The sequence below is a fragment of the Oreochromis niloticus genome, linkage group LG14 (assembly GCF_001858045.2).
Source record: "Oreochromis niloticus isolate F11D_XX linkage group LG14, O_niloticus_UMD_NMBU, whole genome shotgun sequence".
NCBI lineage: Eukaryota > Metazoa > Chordata > Actinopteri > Cichliformes > Cichlidae > Oreochromis > Oreochromis niloticus.
This window is the reverse complement of record NC_031979.2, coordinates 17,603,217-17,625,339: the sequence shown is the minus strand read 5'-3', so window position 1 is coordinate 17,625,339 and position 22,123 is coordinate 17,603,217. Positions and strand designations below refer to the sequence as shown.

The 22,123-nt window shown below is 39.9% G+C and overlaps 1 protein-coding gene and 1 long non-coding RNA gene across 4 annotated transcripts in view; one reads left to right on the top strand and one right to left on the bottom strand.

The window, feature by feature from the left end:
* Positions 1-22,123, bottom strand: part of dync2h1 (dynein cytoplasmic 2 heavy chain 1) — a 115,907-nt gene that overhangs the window by 35,567 nt on the left and 58,217 nt on the right. For all 3 annotated transcript variants that reach the window (XM_025898120.1, XM_005474647.4, XM_005474648.4), the window contains 10 exons: positions 19,612-19,746; positions 18,435-18,578; positions 15,415-15,504; positions 10,898-10,963; positions 10,734-10,784; positions 10,594-10,647; positions 10,186-10,317; positions 8,692-8,764; positions 4,165-4,325; positions 3,590-3,715 (listed from right to left, as the gene is read on the bottom strand). In XM_025898120.1, the coding sequence (XP_025753905.1) occupies positions 3,590-3,715; positions 4,165-4,325; positions 8,692-8,764; positions 10,186-10,317; positions 10,594-10,647; positions 10,734-10,784; positions 10,898-10,963; positions 15,415-15,504; positions 18,435-18,578; positions 19,612-19,746 (1,032 nt within the window). The remainder of the gene's footprint in view (positions 1-3,589; positions 3,716-4,164; positions 4,326-8,691; positions 8,765-10,185; positions 10,318-10,593; positions 10,648-10,733; positions 10,785-10,897; positions 10,964-15,414; positions 15,505-18,434; positions 18,579-19,611; positions 19,747-22,123) is intronic.
* LOC112842125 (uncharacterized) lies at positions 485-1,467 on the top strand. The gene is made up of 3 exons (XR_003213782.1): positions 485-929; positions 1,062-1,189; positions 1,267-1,467. It is a non-coding gene; the product is annotated as an uncharacterized LOC112842125 (long non-coding RNA).

The following is a 22,123-nucleotide window of genomic DNA, read 5'->3' as shown; positions in this document are numbered from 1 at the left end:
TATCATATTTCGATCAGTTACTAATTACATCACAGCAGATATTCTGAAACCACTGGCGGTATCTGATTTATCATAAAAAGTGTGGATCAAATTTTGCCATTGTTTCCTCATACTGCAATAATACAGATGGAAGCAAATTGATTACAAGAGTGAGGGAAGGATCCATAAGTAGACAGATGGAGTGAGTGATGTAAAAAATGAGACAGGAAATAGTGCAAGTGGAAGAATATGAGTGGACAGCAATGAGAAGACATCTGCCCTGCCAACTCAGATTATGAACACTGACCACTCTTCTCTGCCGTCTCTCCACCTCTATTTCCATCTCTTTAAATGGCCAACTGCTTTAGTGAAGAAAGGAAACACCAGAGAGACACATGGGCAAAAAAAGAAGCTGGAAAACATAGAGCGGGAGAAACGGTAAGCAAAAGGACGAAGCTACAGAAACTGAAGCGTATACTAAAACACACCCCCTCTCTTGGTAGAATGTTGCGGTTCAGTTCATTTTCCCTGTTTTTTTCTATTTTCATCCTCAGTTTCTCCATTCTTTCCTACGCTCCTTGCCTCCCTCGTTCCCCACGTTGCGTCAGCTTTTCATTTCAAGCTCGAGTGCTGAGGCCCCGACTACATCGGTAGCTGCGCAAAGAGGGAGACAATGAAACAGCGAGAGAAAGAGAGAGACGGAAAGAAAGAGTTATACTTGTAAAATTTAAGGAAGGGTGTGAAAATCTGGTGAGAAGATGGCTGGGGAATAGAGTTGGAAACAAATACAGAAAAACAGGCAGATTAATGCAAAATGAAATATTAGGAGAAGAAGTAGAGGAGAGCTGTAATAAGCCATGGTTTAAATCACACTCAGGAGGGGGGCGCAGAGCTGACAGGTGGGATCTCTTGGCTATCTCCAAGGCACGCACACAGGCACATGTATACAGGTGAGGGCTATGCACAAACAAACACAGGCAAGGGGGGTAATCACAGCATGAAGTGGTTCCTCTCAATATGGTACCGTTATCGTCCTGCACTGTTCTGGTCTTCTAACTCTCTGTGAGTCCCTGTTGGGTTAGGCAGGAGGAGAGTCGGAGTCCCACTCTTCGGTTTGGTCACCTGTTGCTCAACACTGTCATCAACAACCACTACTTAAGGACCGGTTCCAGCACTCAGAGTCCACCAGATTGTCTGCCTCTTCAGAGTGGTAATCAGGCTTTTTTATGGCTCTCCTGCATTCTCGCAGATTTTCTAGTGTAATATTCTTGTTTTCTTGCTTTTCAGTACTTCCCGAGTGGCCAAAGAGTGGATCCCTGCTCAGTGCAACTTACCTGTTTCCATCAAGCTGGTCTGTTCAACTTCACTGAAGAAGTCCATGTCTCAAGTCACCTGCCTGCCTGCCCAACCTCCTCTAACTAAAACCAATCATTCCCAGACTTACAAATTACTCCTCTCCCAGTGACTAACCTGCTCAGTCTCCTGGATCTCTCCACAATGACATCTTCTCTCCTTGAGTCAATAAACCAGTTAAACTTTGAAACTGTCTGCTTTGGGCTTTGCTTCCCATTATCGCCTTTTTTGGCATCTGAAAGATGCGGCCTGCTACAGCAACAAAAAATGAAACTGAACCCCGGGAAAAAAAAGAAAGAAAGAAACAACCAAAAATGTGCACGACACAAAAGAATCCTATTTATTGTAACATAAAAGCCCATCTTCCCTGAAATTGAAATATACAAGACATCACAACATGATAATTCCACACAAATCCACACATACTTAAAGCAAGATCCAAACACATATACACATAGACACACACACGTAAATGTCCAGAAAGACAAATGTAGAAACACAGCGGCATAAACAACACCAAAGAGTCTATTGTGGGCAGGCAGAATACAAAATGTGTATGTGTAGAGACAAAGGACAGAAGGTAATTTTAGATATGGAAATTTGGGCAACCAGCAGAATGCGTTCGTGGCTTTGTTTTTGTATGTAGCAGTCTTGTAATATTACAGATAAACACTTACAAGCTGGAGTGAAATAAGTAATTACAAACACACTTTTAATACATGTCTTCCACATGACTCTTTAACACTGATCTTCCCTTTTAACTCCAATGCCATCTTACAATGTGGAGTCAAAAAAGATATATTAGGGGTGTCTTCTAACTGGGCGTGTTCTACTGAAACTATTTTGTGGACTCACTTTGTTGGATGCAGTCTGTGGGATAGTGATGGTAAATTTGATTCTTTTTACTGAATCGAGTTTTAATGAGTCACTCACCAAAGTGAATCGGGTTTTTTGAGTCATTTGATTCACTGAGTCAGTTGACCAGTGAATGCCTACTGCTAAGATGAGTGATTCTAAAAGAAAACAACTATTTTATAGAGCAAAAAAAATTCTAAAGGGAACATTTATTTTGTTTATTTTTATTTTATTAGTATTTTCCTTAAATGTGTCAAATATATATTTTCTCATCTAAATGTCCACTGAGCTGTGAGCCAGGGGGCGGTAATGCGCCTTAATATTGGTTGCCAACCAAGAAGAAGAAGAAGCTGTGAGCCAGGAGGGAGGGGGTGAGTGAGTGAGTGAGTGAGTGATTCGTTCGCTCTATGATTCAGCACAGGAGGGAGGGGGTTAGCGAGTCCTGAGTGATTCGCTGGCTCTATGATTCAGCACAGGAGGGAGGGGGTTAGTGAGTCCTGAGTGATTCCCTTACGCTTACGATTCAGCACAGGAGGGAGGGGGTTAGTGAGTCCTGAGTGATTCGCTGGCTCTATGATTCAGCACAGGAGGGAGGGGGTGAGCGAGTCCTGAGTGATTTGCTTACCCTACGATTCAGCACAGGAAAGGAGGGGGTGAGTAGCTCAAATGTGCTGTTAGCATGTTAGCAGAGCGATGCTACTGTGAACCGAGGAGCTATTGTCTTGATGTGAGCTTCTACTCAGGGTTTTTTCTTCCAGTTCAGAGCAGAAATGTTTTTGTTAAGATACTGGATGTTGTGTTTTTCTCCACAATTTTAATTATAAGCTAGATATGTTGCTGCTAACAGCAACAGGGATGAGTCAGTGAGTCAGTTGGGCTTGTGAATCATGATTCACGAGTCAGTAAAGTGATTCTCGAGTATTGAACGATTCGTTCATGATTCGCGCATCACTACTGTGGGACTTATTTTATTGGATTTCCTCCATGGACTCTCTATTGGACTACTTCTTAAACTTACTTTGGAAGTCTTGTGTAGTTATTATATTAGTTTTGGACTTGATATCTTTCCTCTGCTGGATTATTACAATTACACCCCCCCCCACTACACACACACACACGTTGATGTAATGTAATATCATTTTACAATTAATGCAGAGCTATTTAATAAAGTCCAGCTGTCGACTGACACAAGTTCATATCCATGAATAAATAATCTATTCAGACTAACTCATTCATCAAAAACACCCTTTTTCAGGTTCTATTGTTCAACCATTATTAACCCAAAAAATAGTTCAAAATACAAAAACAAAACCCTCACTCAGGCACATATACACAGATAAAAGATAACGGCTGATCCTCTGGCACTAACACAGACAAAAACTCACTGAGACAGAGTACTCACTTTTTCCAGGAGGGGTAGCCATGCGGTGACAAGGTGAAGGTTTTTCAGGCAAAGCCAGTCTCCATTTCGGGAGCATTCTCTGAGTGTAGCTAAGGCTACATCAGCCTGCCCCTGACCCATGGAGATCTACACAGAAAGGGAGAACAGGAGAAGTGGGGGGAGAGATGGAGGGGTGAGTGAGAAACAGAGAAAGTGGTATGAAACTTGAATGCTACACTGTAATAACTCATAAGTTAGGCACCAAGTGAGATTATCGCTGAGATTTTGCTAAGTTTCGGCTTTTAAATTGTGATAATAACCCCATTGTATTACTTCAGCTGTGTAATAGCATCTTTTCTCAGACTTATATGCCAAATAAACATATGTCAAGAACTATTTAGCAACAGGACATTCACCAAATTGTAGCACCCTCTGTTTTCCCCTTTAAGGTGTGTAGTATATCACTAGATTCTAGGCTAGACTAAATTGAATGGGCTAGATTCTATAGTTGTGATCTTGCTGTTATGTTAAGAAAAAATCCACCTGCACTTGTTAATCTGCTGCGACTTCTACCATTTTATGCTGTTATTCGCTACCTCATGATAATTGTCCCTGCCAACAGTTTCGGCTGCTAGTTCTGCGAGCTCCTGGGAAGGGTCTGCCCCTGGAGAGATGATGATCAACACTGGCTCCCATTCCATTGTCTCGGTGTAGAGACGCCGCAGATTCAGAGGAGGGGGCGAGAGCTCTTTCATAGCTGCACAGAGGAGGAAAAAGGGGGTAGGAAGATGACAAAAAGAGTCAAAAAAGGATCTGTAAAATGTGTGTCAACATTACGTTCAAATTTGATATGGTACACAGAGTCAGAGTAAGTGGATATATTGTGCGATACTAGCATAGAGCAAGGGCTGAACACAGCAGGAAAGAAGAAATAGAGGGAAATGCTAGTACACAGCAGCAAAGCGGTATTTTGTGAGGGCAGATGGGTTAGAAGGAGACATAGATGAGATAGACAGGGAGACAGAGACAAGGAGGGGAAGACAGCACCTAAAGGGTGGTGATGTGAAGAGAAGTCTGGGGTAAAGAGGAAAAAAGGGAAGGCTGAGGGAAAGCGGAAAGAAGGAGGTAATGGAGAAAGGGAGATGGGGAATAAGAGGAAGACACTATGAAAGACAGAGAGAAAGTTTAGGAGGGTGATGTGCTATGCATATTGAGTACTAGGTATGCAGCAGAATTCACCACACAGAGAAGAACACCTTGTCAGCCCCCTGGTGTTGAGAAGCCAAGCTCTTAGTATATCAGAGTGTGTGTGTGTGTGTGTGTGTGTGTGTATGTATGTGTGTGTGTGTGTGTGTGTGTGTGTGTGTGTGTGTGTGTGTGTGTGTGTGTGTGTGTGTGTGTGTGTGTGTGTAACCCCTTATTGAGAATACTTAAGCTCTAATCCCACTGTAATATATTGAATCACATATCAGATATGGGTTAATAGTGACACACATGCAACGATCCAGGCACGCCGAGCATGAGTGGCTGTGTTAGAAATTCCTCTGTGACGTTTTTTGTGCAAGTATCAGCAGATATTGCTTTCAGACACGAGCGTGCACACACAAACAGACACACACGCGCAGTGCTGTCTTCTCTGGTTGGCGCAGCTGCCCCATCCTGAACATTCTTTTGGTGTCTGCTGCCAAATGCAATCTGCTGCACTGAAGTACACATGCATGCACATACACAAGGTCTTAGTTGAGAACATCGCCGAGTGACCTTTTGCCGCATCGCTATGGCAACACTAAGAAAAACAGTTCTCGGACCACATGGCTTGTGATGTCTCTCTGCAAAGTAAGGGAGAATTGGCAGAACGTGGGCCTGCACAATTACATACACAACTACCTTTGACGTGCGCAGGTAATCAGTATTCATGCTGCAGACCAGCATCCTCCGTCTGAATAGCAAAGTTCACCTTGGCCTTTACAACACGCTATCAAAAAAAGAGGGCTAAGATGAGCCTGGAAAAGGACAGTACTGGTCTCTCTGTGGTTCAAACAGTGCTGTTGAGGAAACACTGAGCGACTGTGAAAGAACGGTGCTCACATAAAATCCGTGGCATTATGAGCATTCAAGTCTTTCTATAAAAATTTCATTATCTTTCTGTCAAAGTCACTATTTTTGTGAAATAGGTTTTGTGTGTTTTGAGAAGTTGTATGAGCAAGCACCGAGTCTCTATGTGTGTGTGTCTGTTGTATTCACTCAGGCATGCCTGGGTGTGTGAGAGCAGTGCCCAGGCCTGGACTGGAGGGATTGAGTGAGATTAGCTGTAAGAGGATTACAGACCATGCCTCATTAGCATACTGATTTACTGCCAAAAACACATACACATAGACACGAAATCTTCTTCTCTTCTGTTCCTTTTTCATCTGTCTGTCGCTCAAGCTCTTTCAAATATACATGGACTATTATCCACCTCATCCATTGTACACACAGTACACTGTTATCAGTGGGTTACTGCGAGTGTAAGGATTGTGCAGATGATCTCTGTATCATGATTTTTAAAAAAGTCTACCTATGTATAAAAATAGATACAAAGATGTGACACTTGTGTTTGAGAAATAAGCTCAGTCCACAACAGCAAATAACACCACTAAGACAGAGAGATGGGAAATACATACACTCACTGGACCCTTTATTAGGTACACCTTGCAAATATTGCCTTCAGACCTGCCTTAATTATTAATGGCAAAGATTTAACAACATTCTTTTGAGAATTTGGTCACATAGTTGCTGCAGATTTGCCAGCTGCTCATCCATGATGGGAATGTGCCGTTCCACTACATTTCAAAGAAAGCAGTTTGAGATTATTTGAGCTGTTGGAAGAAACCGTCAGAAGATGCGAACAATATGGCCATAATGGGATGGCTGTGCTCAGCAACAATACTCAATTAGTACTAAGAGGCCCAAAGTCTGCCAAGAAAATATTTCCCACACCATTACACCACCAGCCTGCCGATTTAAGGCAGGATGCATCCATACTTTCATGTTGATTACCAAAAATTCTGGCCCTACCATCCGAATAACGCAGCAGAAATCGAGTCTGCTCAGACCAGCAGTGTTTTTCAATCTTCTGCTGTCCAATTTAAGGGATCCTGTGCAAACTGAATTTGCTGTTCTTGGCTGACAGGAGTGGTACGCAGTGTGGTATTCTCTTATTCTAGCCCGTCTGCATCAAGGACTAATGTGTTATGCATTCAGTGATGTTCTACTGCAGCGGTCCCCAAGTTTTTTGCGCCACGGACCGGTTTATGCCCGACAATATTTTCACGGACCGGCCTTTAAGGTGTCGCGGATAAATACAACAAAATAAAACTAGTACCGGTACCGAAAAAAAAAAGATTTATTCATAACACACGTGAAAAGACCCAGGAAAACCGAGTTAACGATAAAAACGATAACAAAATAACGCTGAAAACCGATAAAAACCCTGAAAACCATACATTTCACACCTGAGCCTCAACTCTCGCGGCCCGGTACCAAATGACTCACGGACCGGTACTGGTCCGAGGCCCGGGGGTTGGGGACCTCTGTTCTACTGCATAACCTGGTTGCAGCAAGTGGTCATCTGAATTACTGTTGGTTTCCTTGCTTGTAGCAGTCTTGCCATTCACGTTTGACCTCTGCTTTCAAGGCCTGGATCTCACAATTTTGATGACCAGTTTAAACTTCAGCAGGACGTCGTGATCATACAGAAATTTGCCTAAATGCAAATTGCTGCCATATGATTGACTGATTAGATATTTGTGTTAATGAGCAGCTTAATACGTGTACCTAACATAGTGGCAAATGAGTATACATTTCAGTTAGGAAATTATTTTGGAAATGTTTGACATTCACTGAATTCTGATCATATGGAACTGACAAAAAAATGAAATGAATTCAAATGATTTTATTGTCAGTGTAAAATTTTTATCTGCAACTAACAACAATGCCAGAAAATGGAAAACCCACAGGGGCCCACATCCATTCCTTGATGGGTTAATGCACCGGTGCAAGGTGACTTGGAAATATTTCCACAACCAAGCAGCCATTCTGTTATGATAGACATGTGGTTAAGAAAGCAAACTACAGGGACAAGTGCTTCAGACTTGACACGGGGGTCATCGATGGAAACTTTTGAAACTTTGCGCTTATATAAGCACAAGGACAGTGCATAACACTGACCTTAAATTCAACAAACTAGTAAATTCCTCAAAGAGCGAGCAAAGCTGTACCCAGAGATCACACTGCTTAAGTGCAATATTTTCATTGCGTGGTTTCACAGGTCAAACAGAGAATTCAAGTATACCGCCAAATCACAGTTTTGGTTGTTTTGTCTGCCTCTTTGGTCTGAAACTAAGGTATTGGTTATCCACGTGTTAGAAAACATGACGCAAAACAAGAGTTACAAAGATATTTTGGATGTGTCTGTGTCAGTAGGAGAGAGAGATAGATGAAAAAAGAGCACAGACAGAGATTTGTGCGCGTGTGTGTACGTGGCATTTACTTAAGGACAGTGACATTCTTGCAATGATGAAAGACAAATAAAGAGAGGATGCGAAGGACTATTGTGAAAAAATATAAAAATATAAAAATCACACCATTGATGACAAGTGGGAAAATACGGCTTAGAAGTCCTGAATAAAAGCCTTGTCTGAAAATATTTTGTTTGAGTAGAGTGTGAAAGCAGAAGGTGCACTTGAAAAACAAAGCACCTTTCTATATAGTGGAGTGAAAGCAGGAGAAAAATACTTTACTGAAAGGAATAAAAGAGGACATCTTCATATGTTTATATCTCATTATCCATAGCAATCACAAAAATTTCAGTTTGCTTCAGTTTATCGTTTCAGTCACATTTTGGTTTGTTTACTTTCAACATCTGCATTATATTTTGCATAAGAAGAAAATAAAGAGTGTTGGTGTATTTATTTTAATGATCTTCGTCTGACTAATTAGGGCAAAAAAGAAATCTTGTAAGCATCACTGAAGATGAAAGACACTGTGAATTTGTTGTTTTTAACTGGGAATCTATTTTTTATGTATATTCAGGTGCACAGCAAATATGAAAAGAGCACACAGTAGTAATATGAAACACTTACCCAGGGTTTGAGAGGCAAAACAAGTCATGGCGCTCTGTAGCCGGTCTGGTCTGACGGCCTGAACCAATAACAGCTGGAAAAAAAAACAAAAAAATCCCCACGAACCGATAAAACAAAAACCTTATGTCAAAGCAGTATGTGACATATTCCAAAGAGTCAGGTATTAAGAAAAGTAATTCCCTAAATTATTCATAGATCCACAGTCAGACTCACAGGGTGAGGGTTTGAGATCTTCTTTTTAATATATTTTAGAATGAAATATATATGCAAACGAGTATGTCACCTGCATGTAATGCATGTATTTGACTTTACAGATAAATGGCTTCCAGTGTCTTTCTTTGTTTTGAGAATGGGTAATTTTTTATTCAATCTGGAACCAGGTGGGGAATGGTGTTTGGTTTTCCTTTCTATTTGACCATGGATAAAAAAAGAAAGATTAAAGAATTTTTTTATTATACTAAAAGAAATGAGAGGGCGAGGTCCTCATCCGAAGCTGCCCAATCACTTTGGCCACAGTCACACAGGCCCAGAGAGGGTTGGCAACCTGCTGGCAGCCACTGGTTGCAACGAGTAATTTGTATTCCCCAACTGGTTGGTGAGCGGTTGTCGGAGGTTTTTGGTAGTTGCAAAGGGAAATTGGTCATAAAAGGGTATAAAGGTGCTGCATTGAACATCTCCCTGTGATTGGTGCTGGAAGTTGCCTGTAGTTTGCATGCAAGACCGCAACTTGTCTCCTAATGCTCAGGAACTATATTCAAGTAACAGTTAAATTGTGAAAAGTGTGTCACAAGCTTGAAATTGAAACTATTTGCCTTCACAGTAATAGCTGTATCTGTTAAAACATGTTGGTTTTAGCAGTGAATCACACCTTTTTACTTTAAAGTTCCCACTGGCCTTTTTTAGTTTTCTGGTGATCAACTGGCATTTGGCAAGTGTTTACAGACAAGTCAGCATTTTTCATGCAAACTATGGGAGAGCTCGGCAATCTGCTAGTGACCAAAGCAATCACAAGGCAGCTTTTGGTGTAGCACTCACTTTGTGACATTGGTTCACAGTCAGCAACCTTCAGTAAAAACCTGCCAACCTAATACACATTTTTCTGGGGTCCCTAGGTTTATGTAACCTAGATCTTAAATGTACTGTATGTATAAAGACATATGTGTTAAGGCAAAAATCGATTACACGAACAATTACATCTATAGCCAAGTTAATATACATATACATAACTTCTGTACCGTAATATTATGTATTTGTACATATTATCCTTTTAAGTAATTATGATAATAACTATCAAAATAAGAAGAATTAGATAAAATTTATATCTGGAGGGTAAATAAAAATGTTTAAAATAGCAGGCTGTCTGTTGTTGTAACAGCAATCAGTTTCTAAGCAGAAACAGGAGTGACCTATGCTGAAAGGTTCATCTTGAACCAACAAATGCGGGTGTTCAATGTTTCTGTGGCTCACAGCTAAAGAAGTTGATTGAAAGCTGACCTGTTGGAAGGGAGTAATCTTCTTGGCAATGGAAGATGGGATTTCTTGTTCACAGTGCGAGCTCTGCAAGAAGGACAGCCAAAGGTCTGAGTCGCTTAAACAGAGGGTCTGGTAGAGAGCCGGGAACGTAGCCTGCAAAAGAGAGGGGGCAAAAGTTAAAAGGGTGAGAGATGTAAGATGAATAGATCCAATCTTTAGCTTGGTAAGGACTGGTTCACTGGCAATCTATTTAACCACCTTTAAAAATGCATTTTTCATGTCAGAATGCAGTATTCTACTGTTATGCCTGTGCTGCATATTGCGGCAGACGGTAGATGATGTTAACATGGAACTTTTAAAAGAAAATCCATTACTATCCGAGCTGAGTATGTATGCTTTGTTTGTTATTTTGTATATCAGTGTATTTACTTTTAAAATGGCCACTGCTCCGTGCCTCTCCTGATCAATCCAAGAAGGGAACTCCTACCAAGACAGGGGAGACATTAGAGAGACAGAAAAGACAAAGTATGGTGTCTTCTTGTTGTTATAAGAAAAAGTTGAATTCTTACCTCTTTCTTAAACATTTCTCCTACGATGGACCCAGTAAAGACATCCCATTCCTACATGGAGCAGAAGAGTTCAGATTAACACATTGAAAGCTAAAAAGCATGCCGATCGATTGTCATTGTAATAGGTAATAAAATCCTAAAAATGAACAAACAAAATGACTCACGTTCTCGAGGAAGAGTTCGGGGTACATGCCTTTCACAAAGTGTATAGCAAACATCAACTGGTCAGCCTGCCACAGATGTAATGAAAGGAAGTGATAGAAAAGGAGAGAAAGAGAGAGAAAGAGTGGGACAAAGGGGTTATTAATGGTATGGGTACACTAGTGATAAAAGTAGCAGGATGAGTTCTGACATGTACAGGGCTATACTTTCTGCTCAGATCCAGCCAAATGCTTCAAAACCAATGCAATGAGCCTTCAAAGTACAAATGGTTATTTTTCAGGTTTCAAGTTCCCCCTTAGTAATAAATACGCATTTTGTGTTTTACTTGTGTTATTTTTGTCTAATATTTAAATTTAAAATAGGAAATCAGGAAGGGGGCAAATGCTTTTTCATGCCACTGTAGTACACACCAGATGAAGGATGCACAATCACCTTCTTTTAAAGTAAAATAGTACCATTTTTTAACAAGTTTAGAGCCCCCTATAATAAAAGTGAAAAAATAACACTGAAATATATTCTGTACGTACATACAGCCAAACAGTAAAAATACATGTAAAATAAAAAGATAAACCTGTTTTAAACAAATAAATTATAGTAACTTAGTTGCAGCAGTAACTCTCAAGAAGTTCTTTCATTTCCTATTGGAGCTCATAGAGCATTCTATGAGTCATGACTTTCTAATATAGCTCACATCTTACGTCTGTAGGTGGTATAAGTGGCCCATAACTGGCATTATATAAATGTATTGATTCTACTGATTTCTCATCATTTACATGTAACAGTACCACAGTACTCCATAAACAAACACACAATGCACCTAATAACATTCACAGCGGAATACACCCACATTGCTTCTGTGACCGCCACGCATATTTATGTTAATCTAATTTCATGTACTTAACAACTGGCAAGGGCAACCACATTAGAATTAGAATGCTTGTCCGTAATAAGTCTCAATGCTCTATAAAGTGGGCAAAAAAAGGTTAAATGTGTTAATCAATTCAGCCGGGCTATTCATAGCAGCTGATGTCACTGCTATCAGATGCAGAGAAGGTAGATAATGGAGACTGTAGTCTGTCAGAGAACAGCTATTCATCATTTAGGTGTGTTTATTGGATGATTATCTAATGCAAGGTAGCAAAAGAGGAGGTGCACACAGGGCTCCAGAATCTATTTATAAATTAATTTGGGTGCATTTTTAACTATGCACCACTGGCAACAAAAAGAGAGTTATAGTGAAGAAATGATATTATACAGACGGCAGATGCAGCAAAGGTTCAAGAACAGCTTATTAAGGACTATGAACGTTCCCTTCGACAGCTTAGCCTCGACGACAAGTGGTTGTTATTTATTTATTTGTCTCTTCCAAAGGGGCATCCACACAGGAAGTGGCTGGGAGTGGCAACCACAGACCATAGGAAAGCCATGTGACCTATGGACAGCAACACAAAGTAAACTTTTCTTAACTTTGAGGCGAGAGATTGAAGCGACTACCAGTAAAAGAGCAGCGTGAAGGATAGTCTTAGTTGATATTTGACAGGTGGTAAATACATTAGAATGTTACCTAGGTAACCAGAGCCCGGGATGTCTGTAGCTGAGGGGTAATAGCTAGCAAAGTGATGATGAGCGAATTGCTTCCTGTGTGTGTGTACCATGTGCACCATACCTTTGTGGGGACCAAAAATTGCGATGTTATTATTTTTATGAGGACCAACAGTCCTTATGGGGAAAAAATGCAGTTAGGTTATGGATGGGTTAAGGCTAAGAGTTGTGGTTAGGCATTCATTTTTTAATGGTTAGGGTTAGGGGACGCAGCGAGGAAAAGCATTATGTGAACTAGATGTCCCCACCAAGATATGAAAACATGACTGTGTGTTTGTGTGTGTGTTCCAATGGGGCCCAAACTTTTTCACAGGTGTACTTTCCTGAGACCTTCCAGGTAGTTACAGCACGTATTTTAAAAGCTTAACTGTAGTGACTGTTTTTAAAATATGAGTATTTTCTAAGAGTTTCCCTTTGTTTTGTCGCAGACATGTGGGTTTTTGGTTAGACACAACACCTCCACACACTCCACCCATAAAAAAGCTAAAATAAAATACATCAAGAAAGAAAATCAAGCATTTTTACATAGTCCACGTCTTCAAAAACCTTCCTAACACATCTCTGCTTGTCACCTACTATATTCTGTACTTTTACCAACCAGATGAAGATTCAGCTTGATGTGCAGCAAAGTTAATTTTCAGGTTACAGTCAGACCAGACATCTAAACTGCCATGACCTCTGTCCAACCCTCTCCATGCTTCATCTCTTCATCCATGTCTAAGTGATTTACCCCAAGCTGCAAAGTTCAAGCCCGTCTACTGAAGTGCTGCAGCAGTGGATACTGTACAGCTGCGCACACACAATGTTGAAGAGTAAGATGACTGATCACACAAAGCACAAAAAATGTACCACATTTCTGTGTGCATGTGTCAATCTGTGTGTATACATGTTTTTGTAGTGTGTGCTCTGAGTCAGAAAGAAATGAAGCTGAAAGAGTCTAAGACCACGAAAGTCTCTTACTAGTATAGTATATACTAGAATAGTGGCAGGTAAAGACCCCAGGTAGACTGTACAACCTTGACTATATGTCATATATGTTTCTACAAGTGAAACTAATGCCTTGTCTAATTCAGGAGATGCATCTAAATTCTCACATTCACAATAATAGGACTAGAATACAAACCACACATTCACAATCTGTCCATAAAGTAAATTCATTCTACAGTGGAATTAACTAAATATCAGATAAAAAAAACTAAGCTGGTCATCACATATTATATATTTAATATTTGATGACCACCTATTAGCTATCTATCCATCCATCCATCTTCTTTGAGCATATTTTGTAAAAACAACCATAAAAATATTAAATAGCTAAAGGAGGTCAAATGGCATATTCTCTAAGATTTAAAACAACAGCGGTAAGTGTTTTCTGGATCCATTCGGTTTTCATGGAATTTAACACAGGAAAATATGGGTCTGTTAAAATGTAATATTCATGATGATGATTTCTCACACATTTTGTTTTTCCACTTTCTGTCTTGCTCATTATCAACATCCCCCCCACCCCTCCCCTCTTCCCCTCAGAGTTATCTCTTTTTCAGCACACATGATAGAGTTGACAGAAGGACAGATAAAGTAGGCCAGTGTTTCCCCTCTGCTAATAACTAAGCTGCTAACGATATATGTACATGTTTGTGTGTAGCAGGTAAGAAGATAACCTATAGATATGATCAGCAGTGAACAGTCAACCTGACTCTGCTTGAAATCTCTATTACTAAACTGAGAACACACAACACACACAGAGTAAGAAAACTGCATTTATCACTCTCGGATCAATGCAACAATTGTTGTGTTGTTCAGTATTTGACGCTTCATTATTGCATTAACTTCAGAGGTTTAAAGTATGTACTAAGCAAATGTACATGATTGTCTGATTTGCAAAGTGTCAAAAAAATTGACAAAGACTATTTGACAGCTTTATAGATTTTATAGACAAGCGTGTGCTCCTTTCTCCTTTCTATTCATCTGACAGTATGTTACTGAATGACCAACCTGGTCAACTTTCCACAAAAGTTGCAAAGTTAAAAATACAAATTTATACTTTGCAAGGCTAATGCATTACTTTCAACAAATAATAATAATGAACAGGCAAGTAATGATCAGGAACACATGACTATATTTCCTGTAGTCTGCACATGTCTTATGTGTCTCTTCATAACATGACCCACTAGTTGAGAATCAGAATGGGGAAGAAAGGTGATTAAAGACTTGTTTTTTGTTTCTATTTTTATAAATTTGGAATAGGAATTCGTGCCAAACAGTCTGATTGGAACCAGCTGACTTATTGGGATTTTCCCACACAATCATCTCTAGGGTTTAGGGTGAATGATCTAAAAATATCCAGGAAGCATCAGTCCTCTGGGTAAAAATGCCTTGGTGATCTGAGAAGTTAGAGAGACAGACTTCTTTGAGATTATAACAAGGTAACAGTAATTCAAATAACGACACCACCAAAGTATGCAGAACAGCATCTCTGAAAGCAAAGAACATTGAACCTTGAAGCAAACAGGCTGCAGCAGCAGAAGACCACACTGGGTATATCACTCCTGTCAGGTAAGAACAGGAAACTGAGGCTTTGATTTTCTTGCACTCGCCAAAGTGGACAAAAGACAACTGGAAAAATGTTCAACATTCAGATGAGTCTTAATTCGAATGGTAAGTTCAAAACTGACTGTATAAACAACATGAAAGCGTGGATCCATCCTGACTTTAGGCTGCTGGTTTGGCATACATTGTCTTGGCATACTTTGGACACCTTAGTACCAACAGAGCATCATTTAAATGCCACAGCCCACATGACCATGTCCATGTGTTTAATATATTACCCACTGGTGACATACAAATCACCAAAATTACCCAAATAAATTATCCAAACAACATTTGCTTTGTAGTTCTGTGTAAATATGTGGTTTACCTTGAAAAGAGACCGACAGACATACTCATAAACCATATTCTTCAAGTTGGCTCCTAAAGCCGCAATCCTGGAATCAGTATTCTCTTCTTCCTAAAATGTAAAACAAACAAACACACAGACAAATGAGCTGAAGAGACACTGGACATTAAATAGGACGAACTGATGTTACAAAAGGATGTCGTGTCACAAAATAAGTTTTTATTAATACCAAGCAGGAAAAGTGTCTGTAACTGTATTTTATAATAAATAACTGTGTCCTAGATGTACTACCAAAAGTAGAATAATTGACAACAGCATTTATATTTTAGTGTGTTCTTTTTTTCTGTCATATCAGAGCAACCCGATTGTCTCAAGGCTGTTCTGGAGTGCATGCGCATCTATTTTACAATTATACCATGATAACAACACATATAGAGAGAGAAACAAAAGAAACAAATGGAAATAGTAAAAATAAATAAATATTTTTTAAAAATTCCAGATGGACTGATGCTCTGCCCCATCTGGGGGGTTTTTTCATGTATGTGTCCTTCTGCCTCTCCTATCTGAATCTCTGCTGTTTTAAACCTTTGCAAAAGCTAATCTACACTTCATAACCTGCTTCCATTCAAGGTGTGTGTGACGTTTTTTTCTGTTATATACTTATTTTTATTTTTTTTAAAGTTATATAACACACTTCAGTTGCCCGACCATTTCACCATTGTGTATACTATACATAAAACAAAAACACAAGTCTTTCGTGTTTCTTTTCCACATGGGTATGCTTGTTAAAGTGTGACTGTGTGAATCTATGTATGCAGGCAAACAGAAAAGTGTGTATGTCAGCCATGAGAGGGTAAAATCCTCTTGTTAGATTTCAGAAGCCATCTGCACTTTGTGGCAAATTAAACTTGCTTATTCAACACACAAACCAATGGATGCAAAGAGTCCATGAATCAGTGCACTATTCTGACTATACTGCTGACTGTAAGACAACATACACACTCATACGTAGAAACATGTAAGAGTGGTGACCAACTGCTGCCTGGTGACATTCTTGGATGGCAGCACTGGCTCTAACAACCCACACAGGATTTGGGAGAATTAGTGTTCAGTCTCTCAACCCAGTCTATGTGTGCCGGTGTGTATGTGTGTGCACATGCATGTGTGCACTCTGGTTATCAGACAGTGCTTAGGGCTCAGATGGGGAACATTAGTGTGATACATGCACGATGTGCTCCAGCTGTACAGGTCAGACTGAAATACTCACTTACAGAAGAACACAAAAATGATGACTTTAAATGAAAAAATAATCCTTATAAAATGTAACAAAGTAAATTAAGCTGAATTTATCAAAAATAAACTGAGCTAGACAAAATATTCTTAAACAACTACAGACACCACATATCCTTTGCGGTCTGCTTCAGTGTAAACATATTGTCTTGCACTAATGCTTGTACTGATGAGTAATAAATGTATTAAAAAATAAGCAGTAGCAAAACTGCTTTCCTCTGTACATGCCAAAAACAGCAATTTACGTTATTGTGAATAAGATTGCAAACCAGTTTTTTGTAATGTATGAAACACTGGGGGGGGTCTACCTATCAGATGGATCCCAGAGTCCTCCAGTCTGATTGGTGCCGTATCTTTGGGCAAATTACTGAACCCCAAGTTGCCCTCTGATGTGTGTGAATACTACAACGCGTAGATAAAAGCGCTGTATGAATGTGTGTGTGATTGGGTCAATGAGACTTGCAGTAAGAAAGTGCTTTGAGTGCTCTACTGAGTAGAAATGCGCTACATAAGTACCACTCCATTTTATTTTTTTACCATCAATGTACAATGAGCTGTGATGCAAATTAAGAAAATGAGACTTTCCCGTATAGTCTCTTTCCCAATAACAGTTTGTAGATGAATTTCTATGTCACAGAACCAGCCTTTCCCAGAAGATCTGTAATGATGCGACGTTTATTTTCATCTTTGAGGGTGCGTGCCTGATTGGAACAATTGAAGAGTTGCTCTGCTCTTAGTGGTTGTTACGTCATTAGACTTGCCCAACAATCGCCTGAGCCACTTATGAGGCAGACTAGTCGAAAGGTACAACTGAAGGCCAACTGAAGAAAGAAGCAGAAATATCTGGTCACGCACACAATGCACTGAGCAGAACTGTTATTATATATCAGAGAAAAGTGAACAGGCTTTTTTGAAATTTGCGTCTACGTTTTTTCCCAAGGAAACTTTGCTAATTTAGAGGTTTAGGCTATTGCTTGAACAGAGCTAGCATTGTGAATAGCTCTGCCCAATAGCTGTGTGCATATATCTCTATTGTGTATGAGCAGTTGCCAGGCAACCAGAGACCCTCTGTTAAAAAAACTTGTTAATTAGCGAGCAGTTTAGAGTTTTTTTTTTACTGCTGGACAGAGTCGGGCTAGGTCAGTTTCCAGTCTCTATGTTAAGCTAAGCTGACAAGCTTTCGGTGATAGTTTCATATTTAGTTGACAGAAAAGAGAGAGGTGTCAACTTTCTCACTGAACTCTTTGCCAGAAATTAAATAAATGCATTATCCAAGATGTCCAAAGCTATTCTTTGAAGCTGAACTTTTTCTATTTCATCCGTACACACATGGTCCATCTCCACTGAAACATCAACTACACTAAACTGCCTAAGCATCCTTTAGCTGGTATATTAATAAAAAGGCACAGATTGTGCATATATCTGATAATATACAATGCCACGACTGAAAACACGTGAACACACACTGAAAACAGTCAACTGCTATTTCAAACAGTTTAATTTTACACCCTGATTGTGACTGTAGGAGCTGTGAGGAATTTCTTGCTGCATTGTACATATTTTATTCTGTATACATCTTTTTTAATTTATTGTATTGTATGTATGTATGTATTATTTATGTATGGTGATCTGCTTGCATTTCTTTTACCACCAGTGTGGGACAGTACTCCAATTTCACTGTACTATTGTACAAAGTATGACTGTGCAGTAACAATAAAGGGTTAAAGTTAGAGCTAAAAGTATTTAGTTACCTTCTTGGCCTGAAGAGCTCTTTGGAAGAGGCGCAGAAAAGAGGCGAGGCTGAAGCGGTACATGTTGTTGATCTTTGACAGGTCTGTGATAACAAAATACATCTTGCTAGCACTCTCTGCAAGAGGCAGGTAGGCATCCCGTTCCTAAAGTAAAAACAAAGAAAAACAGAAAGAGAGACAGAGAGAGAAAAAACAATGTCAAAAAGGAATAAGGGACAAAACAAGGAAACAGTGAAAGAAGGACGACATATGTTGTGGAGTTACAACAGATGGATGGATGAAGCCCGAAAATTGGACTGATATGCAGAAAACATAAAATGCGTGAAAAAGCAATTACAAGTGTTTATTTCAATCAAAATGGAAGAATAGAGGGATAAATTAGGACGGACTCAATGACTTATAATGAGAAAGGAGCTGTGAGAGAAAACAGAGGTGCATGGGACAGAGAAAAGAACCGGGGAGATATAATAAAATACACACACACACATAAAAAAAAAAGAGTAAAGTGCAAAATCAGTTCTGGTGTAACACTGCACCCTAGAGGATGAGTATATAATGCATTTACAATGTGCCTACACTTTTACATATGTGCCGTCTGATGCCTGCAGCATTATGTACAGAGATTTGCAAGGAATGTGTTCATTTTAAACCATTTCGTTTGTTATATTGCTCATTTTAATACATTTAATATATGTTTTGCTCACTTGCTTAGGTACACATTCTCTGAAATTGACAGTATGTTATATATACCTAAATCTCTTGTTTTAATAATAAATTAGCAACTGTTTTACAGGGTCTCAAATCATTTATTGGAAAGTAGAACATATGTGGCAAAAAACTCCAAAAAATAAAAACTGAATTGTTGCTCTCAGCTAGCGAAGCTTTCCAGGAGTCATCTGTCAAAGATTAGAAGTTACAGGCTTTTCGATTTTCACTTACAGCCTTTTGAACTATAAAGAGTCAGAGTTTGCCTCACAAACATCAAGGCATGACATCCATGTAGAAGGCCAACATAACTCATACTGCTGATATCCAAGTGTTACTCCTTTTACAACTGAACCCCAAAAATGTATTTAGTACATAGCATTTTCAAATTGTGTGTGTGTGTGCGTGCGTGTGTGTGTGCGCGCGTGTGTGTGTGTGTGTGTGTGTGTGTGTGTGTGTGTGGTTGAAATACCTGGTCCAAGGAGGCCTGCAGCCTATGTGATTCCAGTAGTGACTCCTGGATTAGGGCGCTGCTTGCTTTGGTCTGGTTTAGGCTGTCTATTAGCTCCCTGTTCTCCAGAATATTCCCCTGAGCTGTAGCCAAGGTCTGACACACAAAAAATGGACAAGTTGCAAAAGATCAGCAGGAAAGAAGGAGAAATTTAAATTACGTAGAGAGAGCTCAATTGGATAAAATCTTTGATCTGATAAAAGTTGCAAGGAAAAGACAAGTTGTTTGCATCATGTGGGATGTTTATTTATTGTGTTGTATTTAAGCATTCATTGGGTGCCGTGACTCTTCCACTAAATCCTGTGGAATCTATTCTCTGAAACCAAGTGATAAAATGTATTCAAATAAATTCAAATAAAATAGATGAGAAAGCAGCAGAGCATGGAAATGTCAAGTCAAATATGCTCCTACAATTCAAGAATAATTACATGTCTAGTACCACTGAAGCACTGACATCTTGGTATCCGTGTGGGTGTGTCTGTGTGTGTGTGAGATCAGATTTCCGTTAGACAAAAAAAAAAAAAAAAGATCATTAGGGTGAGTTCCACAATGTCCATCAGTGATGTGTGCATGTTTCTCTGACTGTGACTGTATACTGTATGCATGAACCTTTCATTCAGCTGTTGTGTAAAAGTAAAGGAATGAAGGAATCTTCATTGGAATGAAGCACTTAGCCAGGAAGAATTTGATGTTTGGTTCTATATTGTCATTACAGTGTGTGTAAAATGACATATCCACACAATGGTCACCCCTTCTCATGGCTACATCTTCTTAAACCAGCAGTCTTTATTAGGTACACCACATGGGACAGATTCAACAAGGTGCTGAAACCATTCATCTGAGATTTTGGTTCATGTGACGTGACAGCATCAAACAGTTGCTATAGATTTGATGGTTGCTCATTGAATCTCCTGTTCCACCACTTCAAGGTACTCTCTTGTAATGTGATCTGGTGACTGTGGAGGCCATTTCAGTACACTGTCATGTTCTAAAAACCAGTATGAGATGATTTGAGCTTTATAATACCACTGTGCCTCTTTGGAACAAGAAAGTAAGTCAAATACAACCCTCTGAATTGAAATGAACTGTCTACTGTTTCAATGGCACTTTTCTCCAGAACTGCTGTGTTTCCTGCCTCAGAACAAAAGGCTTTGGGGCATCTTTGACAAAGGTCATCCAGACCCCACTCCAAACTTGGAGGCTGATGCTTGAATTGGAAACTGTATCCTCTGGTGAGGGTGGTTTGTACAAAAGGGTTGAAGACCTCCCAGAAGTTGAAGTGTTGTGGGAGAAACATCAGGCACCAAAACTTTGGAAGTCAGGCAGTTACTATGCCATGGATTAACAGAAGGCACATGCTGCAAATCAGCAAACTGTTGCCTGACTTTGTTTACCTGTGCACTATGCTCTAGGGTCTGCTGAGCTGCAGGTTTGAACATCTGACCGTGAATTACAGGCAACATCCTTAGTATTATCCTATGAGCCTCAGAGAAGATTTACTAGCTAAGCTACACCTGTTGCCATGCCAAAGTCAAGGTAGACATCAGTCTGAGAGGTCTTTGGTTATGAAAACAAAAGCGTGAAGCAAAGGTCATTCAAGCTCTGAGTCAAAACATCAACCACAGCAGTGTGGAGAGTCTGGGACAGAGCTGAAACCAGAGTTCCCAATATGCCCCATGTAAGTAACTATATCATAACTCATAGTAAGGAGATCATCAGGGATTCTAACCTGTGGGCATGAGTAATGGTTATTGGGACTGAATACTTCATCTCGAGATATTATCAGAGGTGCGATGAAGGCATCGACAGCATTCACTCGGTCCAAATCATATGGGCAGCATCCTACGTAGCCTCCAGGACTCTACAGTCACTTAGATAAATGCTGTAGGTTCTGGCAGGCATCTCTGGAGCTTATCAATGTAGCGAACAGAAGCAGGAACCTAAAGCCAGAAGATTGAGGAGTGTATCTGGAAAAGGCACTGGATGGATCAGCCTCTACAGGGGCTGCATTCAGGCTAAGCCACATAACTAATTGAATGGCTTTGTTCGTTGAGGAATAAATGTTCCCAGAATTCTATAGGGAATCGGTGTCTGACCCAGAGGACTAGAATTGGAGGGGGACTTCTCCTGGCTTTCTGTTTCCTTAACAAAAAGATTTTCCTGAGGCTCCAACAGATAGTGCATCCTTATTGATGCTTACAATGGAGGATAAGCAGCAGCTTGGCATGGTGGCTCCAGGAGCCACCATCCCTTTGTTTCTTCCTGCTTTGGGCAGCATGGCCTTGAGCAAGCTTGTGGTGTTTAGTAGCTAAAGAGGGAGGTACATGCAGGGACCCCTGAAAAAGGCAAGTCAGCCTCAGTAAAGTATTGTCAAACCAGGCCAGCCTCGTTGTCCTCTCAGTTAATGGCATACAGCTGGAGTTGATGCAAACATCATCTGTCAGAGCCTGCCTGAGATATTCAATGCCAAGAC